Raw genomic sequence first — 11,243 nt, 5'->3', positions numbered from 1 at the left:
AACAGGAAAACTCCCAAAATAGTGCCAAAAGACAGTACAAGAGGAATAAATCGATAGAATTTAAATTTAAACAAAAATGAAAATAATAATTACTAAAATATAATAAGAATTAAACATGAAAACTCCCAAAATAGTGCCAAAAGACGGTAAAAGAGGAATAATACGATAGAATTTAAATTTAAACAAAAATGAAAATAATAATTACTGAAATATGATAAAAATTAATCAAAATGTTCACTGCATTGCTATTATTCAATAAAGCTGCAAGTACCAAACAGAAAATCAATTTTTGAGCTATGAGGCGCGCTAGGTCCACGTATATAGCAAACTATCAAGTATAGTCATATCCTACTGATATTCTAATTGCGATCAGTTTTTAGTTCCTCGTAACAAATAGGTGAAAATTTACAGAAATTAAATTCTTTTTAAGACGTATTTTTGCGCAATTATGCTAAAAGACTCTAGGGCAAACAATTTACAGATTGTTGACCAAGCTATGGGTGCAAAATGACAAGGTTTTTTCTCCAGTTCACCATTTACATATAGCCAGCCGAATTACTCTATTAAACACCAAATCCAGATCATGTATTTTGTGAAAGTACACTTGGCTTTTGTTTCATCTCTTACGTGTTTCAAACTATTATTTGCAGTTGGATGTTCAGATCAGTTAGGTAAGTGATAATTGTATCCAGTTAATAGATTTGACCCTTTTTAACCCACCAAAATAATGCTTTGTTAGATTTGATTAGAAAGTTGGTCCGTACCCTGAAGGACCTGACACTTTTCGAAATTGTAATGTGGGAAATGCATTGCATGGCCTCTAGCCTTTCGTTTCAGTATACTTGTTACAAGCACAACTGTCAAGAATGGTGGGTTAAAGGAAAATTCACTTGAAAGTTACTCTCGGAAAAGAAAAGAGAACTGACAGAATTCGAAAATTTAAAGACTATTTATACATCTGATATACGGTGATCCGAGACTATGGACAGCAGAAAAAAATTGAAATTCCGTCTACTTTCTTTTTTTTTGTATATATTATATCCGTACATTTAGGTTTCCTTACTGTGTAAACATTGTTAACAAAATCTTGGTAACAATTTATATTAATTCATAATCTTTAGTACATTTAATGTTTGTAGGCTTGTAGTTCATAGAATCACACTCAGAAACGATTTTACAGATCTTATGAAACTTAAATCCTTGACCCTGACCATGGCGTTTTAATAATCCAACTTTAAATATATAAGAAACACGTCCAATTACTGTAATCGCCCAAATAGCGAACATAGAGCTATTCGGCTAGCTCAATGCTGTACCCAATTCAAACCCTTTGGGAATAAAACGTTTTGTTTCTGGAATTTCCATATCATTTAAATGTGAATGCCACATTATAATGCAAATACAAAACACAACGAATATTAACCCCGGGATATTTGAATTGGGTACAACACTGAGTTAGCCGAATAGGTCTATTCCTTTCACTCTCCAAGAGTTCAGTGCTGGATGCGTTTCTCTCGACCAATTATTTGCTTTGAACAGATTCCGAAGCTTGTGGAATTGGCTGGAAGCCTTTCCGTGACTCATGCTACAAAATGATAACTTCAGGGAAGACCTGGAGGCAGGGCTTTGAGCACTGTAAGTCAGCTGGCTCACAGCTTGTAAAGGTTACTGACAAAAAGGAGCTGACATATATTTACTTCACATTTGTAAAGCCTTTAAACTCTGGAAGTGCATGGATTAGACTCAGCCTGAAAAATGGTTCTTTTTATTGGACGGACGGTTCTAAGCCTGGATACAAAAACTGGAATTATGGGGAGCCGAATAATTTCAACGGAAGAGAACATTGCGTGGAGATCTATGTCAATAATGGAAAGTGGAACGATATCCCTTGTTTCGTTAAAAGACCGTTCGTATGCGAAAGAGGTAAACTATGTACTTTTTGTAAAATACTGACCTTTTTGAAGTCGCACGGAAGACTGGGTCAGTTGGAGTCGAGTTGAACCATGGGAAGATTTTTGGGGGACATGGCGCGTCTTTTATTAGCTGCTAAAAGGTTGCTCAGGAAGCCGGGCCTAAATTCGTCCCCTAAAACGGTCCCATAGTGCAACGCGACACTATGGGGACTCAGACTCAGGTGCGATCTCAAAATGACCAATCCCATAATAACGGCAGAAAATCCTAAAACTAGGTTTTTCAAAATAGCCCTAGATTGAGAGGGCCTAATCTTTAATGCTTGAGATAACGGTGTAAAACATTAGATTCAATCTGAATCTGATACCTTAGATACCGAATATTCAGCGTTTCTTGAGGGGTGGGGTGGGGTTCGAAAATTAGAGACGTCTGTTGTTTGTTAAGCTTATACTTTAACGCAGGATCATTGGTTGACGAATGAGTAAGGGGCGCGGTATGGTTGCCATGGTAAACATGGTAAAGGTTCATTTCTCAGTTCTTGGTTAACAGAACTCTTTCTTTTAATTGATTGATTCGCATTTTTTTCCCAAAGATGCACAGCATATAAGTCAGTTAATTAAGATTACTCTTTCATAGAGCATTTCAGTCGAGTGCTTGAAAATTACTAAAGAAAACGTAATTTTTTCAGTAGGCCCATGAGTTCAACATAGTGGGCCACGCCTAATACCCACCGTTGTTGCTGTCAATTTCGATGACTTCGAAAGCATGCCAATTTTTGTTGAAAATCTTTAAATATACAGTTCCTCTTCAGAGTCATCCGAGAAATCACATGTCAGCTTCCCTTGGAAACGTGAACCATGCTTTGGCCAACTGCTCATTAGAGGAGCATTATGTTGCAGACATCACCGACTGCTTTCAAAGGTGTTTGGCTATTACACGATGCCTCTCGTTCAATATTGAGAACTCTGGAAAACACCTGAAGAAATGTGAGCTCAACAACTCAACCAGGGCATGGGCACGAGAAAAATTTGTGAAGAGGCCAGGTTACATATACTACGATTAATGTGAACGATGCAATATGACTTAGTGAATATTGAAGATAACCCCGTAAGTAAGCTGCAAAGATATTTTGGTCTCCAAAGAGCAGACTATAGGCGGATCCTTCCCGGAAAGTCTGGTCCCGATATAACGGGAAAATTATTGTTGAAAAAAGTTTGTTTTTAATCTTCGAAGTTTTTAAAGTTATGTACTAGTATGTTTACCACCAAATAGTAATCTACCCAACAAGTGATTAAAGGCAATGTCTAGTTCATTTTCTTGACCTTTTAAGCCCCAGTATCCAAATACAAATTCTCCAAACTGATCTCCATACATTTCCTTTAAGAATTAGTTGAGAGATTTTTTATATTCTCACAACCTTATCTCTTGACAATGTATGGACATTGTTAGGAGAAAATTGCTGTTGGTCACTAGTGGGACTTAAAGGGTTAATAGACAGCTTCAGATCTGAGGACAAGCACAACTACGAGTACGAGATTTAACTTAAAGTTTTTCCGCTTATTCTAGAAAAATATTCCAACCGGAAAGCTTCATTGTACTATTTTTCACATCAAAAATTAGTGCGGTTATAATCTTTTTGGAGAAGGTTTAGCCCTTTCCCGGCTGCAAAATGATTATGCTTCTAAAATTTGATAAGTATTCCCGCCACCACGGCACTATTTTCGCTAAAATCTCGTAGTAGAGTGACGACGGCTATTACGTTTTCCCGCCAAAACTATTTGCTAATTAAAAACTATTTGAGAAAAGTGAATGTGAGGAGCCTATTTCCAGTGATAGTCGGGTGCCTTTTTATGTGTTCGTTAAAGGTGCATACAAGCGTATGCTCTTACGACTTCCTTAGCTGAGAACGATATCGATGGTAACAGATTTTTTCGAAAACATTCCAGAGTGTATCAGAGTACGTAAATGGATAGAGGTCGTTTTCGTGAGGACAGCTATAAGAGTTTGCATGCGTATCAAAGTTAAGTCAATATAAGACGAATTCTGTTTTTCTTTTCATTGAAATGCAAACATAAAACAAACAACATTGTAATTGGTAATTCTTTATCTGCCGTGAAAAATAAAATTTAAAACTCTCACGCTTCATCAGGTCTTCATTCTCCTTTTTTAACTGCTATTGATTCTAAACAAAATGGGCATTTTTTGTTTGCTTATTCGCGCGTGACAGTTAGAAATCTCTTTAATTGCGTCTTTCACTTGTCAAAAGTTTATTCTAGTCTTTTAAAGAATGGAAAGATTGATTTGTCTGGAAGGTGTGGCCTTTTTTAATGTCGTGTTAGTCTTTTACCTCGTGCGAGGAGTGGGTGTGTTTTTTGGAACTTTCTCTCGCTCTCTCTCTCTCTCTCTTTTTTTTAATTGGGTCAAACTTACTGACCGAGATTTCAGCCACCTGTTTTACGGTGTAAGAATAAGTAATGCTTGAGTAAACTTCGACTTATGTTCAGGGACGTAAACTGTCATATTGGCAGGAACAAGCAAGCTTCAATTGAAAGACAAAGAAATGCACAAAAAAGGGTTACGTTCAAGCCAAGATACCCAGGTAGGTTGAAGCAAGTTTAAGGTACAATGTGGCTATTGAAATTACAAAACAGAGAGAAAAGTGGTTAATTATGTTAAATCAGCTAAGCACCTGTTCTAACAAGTCGTAAAGAGATTACCAGAAGTGTTAATTTGATAAAGAGAAGGGGAAGCAGATTCCAATCTCAAAATAAGAAGTTAAAAAACAAACCCCTTTTTTGTAATCCCACAAATGAATAACGGTGATGAAATTTCAAAACAACGCGTACAATTTTTTTTTAAAGTCTTCATTGTTTTCTGAAGTTTGAATTTGGACACCCGCTGCGTTCCGTTGATGAAGGAGGTCGTTTTTAGTAGAATCATAATCACAAGCGACATTCCTCCTCCCCTCAAAAATCAAGCTTTTTATGAGGCCTTCTAATTAACCATTACTATACAACGATAGATTTTGCACTGTAGCTTTCAACTACTCTACATTTTGATAGTTCTTTGTATCGCTTTAAAAATCATCATCTTTAGTTAGTGGCGCTCAAAATACAACCGCCTGGCAATATTATAGTTTACTTTAATCTAATCCTTAATCATGAACATATTATTCAATAGACAAGTAAAATAAAGTATAAAGACTCTTTCTTCTGTATTTAGAAGAATCATTTTAATCATCGACACACCATTATTCGTTTATTTTGATAATGCAACTGCGTACCTGCTTAAATAAAGAATGGCTCTTGACTCAACCGACCGTTTTACAAATTAAATTTCTGAATGGTCATAATCGAAGATGATTTTGCTCATTAAAGGAAAACAAATAGAGTTTGTTTGGAAATTGGACAATCATTTCTTGGAAAGAACAATTTAAGGTTTTTGCTGGTAACAAACGAGGCTAACATGTTTCTAATTTAACATGATTATGTTATCACCTGCAGACGAACTGGTTTAAGGGCGTGTGTTTGTCGCGCCTAACCCTCTACCTAATTGCCGTGAACGTTCATTTTGTTTACATCTACTGCCATGCCTTTTATTGTCTTTCCTTATCCAAGCGTAGGATAAACGAGAACGGAGTGTTGCTATACTATGACTGGGTAAGGTAGTAGACAGAATTAGCCTTAAGGTGGATTCCCACTGCCGCGCAATTTGTACATGTGTATGCGGGCCAATTTTGCGAGCGTAAGTAAAATTGAGGTTGAACTTCGCCGATCTTTTCGCTGAACATTTACTTTTTCGCGCGGCCTTGATCATATGTTACCTCTATTTTATTTACACACATAAATCCACCGTCCCTTGGAAATCCTCTCACTGTTAAAATTAATGTAGTTATAGTTTTAACATCAATGCAAAGTAAGTTGTTTCATTGCCGTTGTTTTGCGTTTGTTCATTTGTTTGAATGTGTCCCGACCAATAACTGTTTGTCAATGTACCTGTCAATATGCGTTAGATGCATTTCTGTGAACCTTGATTGTTCAATAAATTGTTGCGAAGCGTTACTTAATTTGACGCCAAACCTTTTTCTTCACCTTTGCAGTGAGGTTGAACTTCAAGCATAATCGACGATGGGATTTACAAGAAACTTTCTCTTGTTATCCATGATAATCATCATTACAGTGTCTATTGTAAGATGCCTAAAAGTTAAAGTTCATGACAAAGCAAGTTCCTCTGCCCCAGGCCTAACAAAACACAAGGCGAGAGAACTTGCGGCAAACCCATCTGCCCTGATTCACGAAGCTCTCAACCTCGTTCGAAGACGGCGAAGTGTTGATGTTGCATATGACGACCATATGGATAGAACAAAGCGCGACAAAATTGCCAACTTGGCAAACAGACGAACTGTTGAGGGATTCCCTCCTAGCGAATTTAACGGCGAAAGAGAGCATATTATTGACAAGCGTCAGATTTCTGAAGACTTGGACAGTTTAAAAAACTACGAGGCCGATAAAAATGACCTTCGTCTCCAGGAAATATTGTCGGGCTTTCAAAATGAACCAAAAGTCATCACAAGATCTAAGAAGGACTTACATAAAAATGTAAGACAATTAAAATTAGTTTTAATGAACAATTATTCTAGAAGTTTTGTTTTTCATACTCCCACTGTTTTATTTGTTCTCTGCACTAGTATTAGAAATTTCCTAACTCGCGCACGCAGTTTATATAGGACACTTAATTCTAGGAACCTGAGGTGGTACCAAATTAAAGCTGAAGATGTTCGATGACTGCCTGATTGTAGATTAATTAGGACAGATTTGTTGGAAAACTCTGCACTTGATATCAAAGGAAATAGCGGGAGATGGAATAGGACAAAATATTAGTTCATTGTCATAGCGTGAGTAAGATTTTCGAATTGCTTCCGTGGCCGAGAAAAGGTAGTTTTCCGGAGCGCATTAGCGTACAGTTCTCTTATAGGAAATGAAAGGCAAAGATTTAAATACAATTTTTTTTTTTAATTTAATAGTTCATGGTCACTCATAGTAGAACTTACTTAGTCAGTATTTTATGCAAAGAACTGCTACTGTGCCAAATTTTGATTTAGCTCCGTTATTGTGGAGTGTCATGGCACGGTAAAAGTGGGTGAACAGAAAACGAAACGCTTTTTGGCCACCGGGATATGTGATGGGAAAAAGTTGGGCGAACAAAGTTAAAGGGAATAAAGGTACGTCTTATTCGCTGCTGAACCAATGCAAGATGAATGAATACTAAGTATGACTTTATTGATCATGTGACTGATGCTTACACCCAGAAGACCTATCAATACAGTGTGAGCATGAGTGAATTTACTAGGGAAAAGCCATAATGTAAGATCAAGGACCATCAACCATCCAAGCTAACCCAATTTTCCTTAACAGGATGTTATTACTATGGCTAAAAAATCTGATGACGCAAAACTCTTCGAGTTGAACTCTTTAGGCCTTGAAGACTTGATTCGGAAAATTGCTCCGCTTCTAAAAGGAAAGGACGGCCGAGATGGAAAAGATGGAAAAGATGGAAAGGATGGAAGGGATGGGAGAGATGGACTTAGGGTAAAAAAAACTGTTTTTTTGATTCTTACTTAATGAGGTGCGCGGCATAGTAAGTAGGAACTTAAAGATTCAACAACGCTGCGGCTACAAGAACGTCTAAAAAACAATAGGTTTAATAAGCAAAACAACTTCTTTGCCGTTTTTGCACGACTACGACGTGAAAATGCCTAATTTCCTATTTTATGAACGTAAAAAAGCGACGTCGAAATTTTATTTCGCTTTCTGAACTTGAATATGGTCCCTTGGAATTCAAATTCAGGAAGGTTCGCGTACATTTGACAAAGTAAGTAAGTAGGAATAATCGCGATAAAGACTGAAAGAACGAAAATTCACTTTTTAAGCGACGTTCTCGTTGCGGTCACGTCGTTTGATCTTGAAGTCCCTTATACCAAAAGGAGCGGCGGAACATTGGGGGGAGCTGACTACCCTTTGGAAGTGGGAAGACTCAAGGGATAGTCTGAAGTAATTCTCCTGGTAAGCCCTTAATAGCGGTCTCGGCTGGCCCTTACCCCTTCCACCATAGCCCAAACGGCTTTGCGGTCCCTAAACTTGACTTGTATGACTATTTGTCAGTCTCCCTCGAAAGGCGAAAGTTGCGTGAGACCGTCATCCGATTAGTTACCTGAACTGAAGTCATAAGTGACTTTTTCTCTCACTTCTCTCATGTTCCTGAAGGTAACGCCACGCATTTAATAACTATTTCATGACTAATGTCCAAGCTTAACAACAGAAGTTTGAATCGAAGTGTTGTAGAGGAAATAATACGCCATGCGAATGATGCCTTGCCTGATTTTCGTTCTTTATCTTTAGCGTCCTGTCTTAACTGCTCCCAACACTACAGGCTAATAAAACTTTTTCAACATTCTCTGGTTTAACGCTTGCACATAGTTAACGAGACATAACAATCTTATATTCTCCATAGTAAATATCAATTTCTCTTTTCATAGGGCGAACCTGGTTACCCTGGCCCCCCTGGTCCATCTGGCTACACAGGAGTAAAGGTAATACCCCGGCTTAGTCTTTTGCTCAACACAATTTTTTAAGACATGCATGCTATATTCACTGATGTGGATTTCTTTTATTACGCGCGGATAAAAAGGCGGTGCGCATGCGTAAGATATGGTTGGGAGTCTGGAAAGCGCACGCACCTCAGAGCATTGACCAGTCTTCCTTATACAAAACTCTGTTCAGTCTATTCAAATAGATTGTTTAACAGCAAGTGAGAAAAGATGGAAATTTGATATAAGCCTTTAACTGATCTTTGGAGTGTTCTGACGATACCGCAATGCGAAGTGACGTTGGCGTTTCAGCTTCCCAACTTGAGGTACATGAAATAGGCTAATACGGATTCAAGGCTAATACAAAATTGGCACAAAGTAGCTGGCTCGTCGGTTTACAAGTTGTACAATGCCAGGAAGGCTTTTTTTATGAAAGAGTTGAATATAATCGTCTGAGTGAGTCAACTTCTTAAAAGGAATGTTGGTGGGGGCACTGAATTCATCATTAAGAAGCTTAAGCGCGCTTAGAAAGTCGAATTGTCATTCATACACTCGCTTACATGATCATTACCTTGATAAGGTATGACAAGTCTTTTGAGTTCAAATCATTTCAACTGAAAAAAATCACTTTTTTGGTATGGAAATTAATTAGAGCTTGTCAGAGCTCATTATCCGCACGAGAAAAGTGACAAAATTTTATGCAAATTAACTGACTCTATTTTCCTAAGGACGAGAAACCATCTGGACATCTAACAAGCGACAGCAGCGCCTTTCGTTTCTCAGATGGCCTTGGTGAGTAAAAGTTACATGATCTTTAATTTTTGCCAAATTTTTTTTCCAGATTTACCGGGAAGATAAGATTGTTGGCCTTGCATCCTTGTCATATAATAAATATGTGTTTTTAAATTCTGTTAATTTAATCCTGAATCCTGAAATCAAACAAATGCAGGTATCGTTTTCGCTGAAATTATGAGATCTTCTCATGCATTACTGTTTAAAAATGTAAAGTTCTTTTTCTCATTGATCTCAGAATTTTCTCGTTGGTGTTCTTCATGCCCGACTGCGCATCTTTCCGGAGGGATGAAATCATCAAACAACACTCTTGAAATTCCTCGAGATGGAAGATACTTCGTCTACTGCCAGTTTCACCTACTACAGACGGATGAAGACAGAACAGGGTTCGAAATTCTTGCGAACGGAAACATATTGCTCTCTAAAATAGTGAAAGGCGAAGAAGCCACCTACTCGGGTGCAGTATTTGTAATGAAGAAGTCCAGTCTTGTGTCAGTGAGACTTCTGGGTCATGGCACTATAGAGGGTGATCATACTGTAAACTTTCTTGGTGCCTATCAATTATAGATATATGCATGGACCACCCCACACCCCTCAGGTTCTAGTTTGCCTGTCCAGAAATCAGGTGACTGAGACCCCGTCCACACTTATCCCGATTCACTCTAGTACCCAGGACTCCTCTGGTAACAAAGCATGCGTCGTAAAGTGAGCGAAATTTCATCAATGTTCTAACTTTCACTGTAAAGAACTGGGCTCGATCAAAAACTATCGAGATTTAGCGTCCACACGATTCCAGATTCACAGCGTATTAAAAAAATTGCTACTCTGGAGAGCGGATTCAGAAAGTTGCGGACTCGTCTGCCCGATTCTCCATACATATGTGAACGGAAGCCGTGTATCTGGAAAGAAAAAGTTGCGAATTCAAAAATATCTGGATACGTTTGGACGGGGACTAAGTAGTGAGTAGCTGTACATGTAGGCGTTAATTCTAATCTGTTTGTTGGCTTTACCGCCAAGGCAGCTTCACAGTCTCATCCTACTAATTTTGGGTATTTCTTAATGTTGTGGAAACTATTATTATACACACGAATCCAGATATTTTTGAAACGGCATATTTTTTTTGCACTAATGGGCCTCGGATATTGAGCGGATTCACAAGCACTGGTTTGGTATGGACGAGAAGCCGATTCATGTATGAAAAATATGTGGTAACATAACGTTCTCTCTCTCTCTCTCTCTCTCTCTCTCTCTCTCTCTCTCTCTCTCTCTTTACAAAAAATATCCGGATTCGTCTGGACGGGGCTTAGTATATTATGGTGCGAGTATTGCATAATGTTCAGAATGATAAAATCTTACGTCATCTGTAAGCTGCACGTAATCTCGCCATCTTCAGCGCTAGGAGTCCTAGGAAGCTACAGGATTGTACACTTTACCTAAGTTTCCTGGAGAGGCGAAATTAATTCACTCTGTAGCAGATTGTTAACTTTTTCTTCCAACAAAATTGAATAAGAGACTCTAACAACAAATAAAACAAATGACTGGTTTCAGTTCAATCAGAAGTTCAATCAGTTTCGCAGGCTTTCTGAAGGGGTGATCTGTGAAGCTCGAACAAAATGTTAAGTTCATTATGTTCCACGTTGTTCTTTTTTGCGCAAAAAAGAAAACGAATTTTATTATATAAGCCCCAATGAAATACCAGATGAGCTACCGGGTGAAAATATAATCCTTCTAGTATCTTCCGTACGTGAGAAAAAAAACATGTGATGTTCAAGACGTACGGAAAGGTCGCCGTTGCTATAGTTACTTAATAGGTAGCCCTTTTCAACTACAAAAAAATACATTGACGAGAATTGATTTGGTGTTTCATTGTTGTCTATGTAATAAATAGAAAATTAAATGGCCGCTTAGAGATACGAAATGTTTCTTGATCTTCCTGTTGAAATATAATTCACTC

General features: G+C 37.9%; 1 protein-coding gene across 1 annotated transcript; it reads left to right on the top strand.

Moving 5' to 3' along the window:
- The first annotated feature begins 4,386 nt into the window (after nt 1-4,386).
- LOC140950888 (uncharacterized) lies at nt 4,387-9,923 on the top strand. Its single transcript, XM_073400105.1, has 6 exons — nt 4,387-4,510; nt 6,011-6,509; nt 7,326-7,499; nt 8,447-8,500; nt 9,226-9,289; nt 9,528-9,923. The coding sequence occupies exons 2-6, from the start codon at nt 6,039-6,041 to the stop codon at nt 9,854-9,856; spliced, it is 1,092 nt and encodes a 363-aa protein (XP_073256206.1). The 5' UTR covers nt 4,387-4,510; nt 6,011-6,038; the 3' UTR covers nt 9,857-9,923.
- The last annotated feature ends 1,320 nt before the right edge of the window (nt 9,924-11,243 follow it).

Source organism: Porites lutea, chromosome 10, assembly GCF_958299795.1.
Source record: "Porites lutea chromosome 10, jaPorLute2.1, whole genome shotgun sequence".
In the NCBI taxonomy this organism is placed as follows: domain Eukaryota; kingdom Metazoa; phylum Cnidaria; class Anthozoa; order Scleractinia; family Poritidae; genus Porites; species Porites lutea.
Note: the sequence above shows the minus strand (reverse complement) of the source record. Positions and strands in the feature narration are given on the sequence as shown.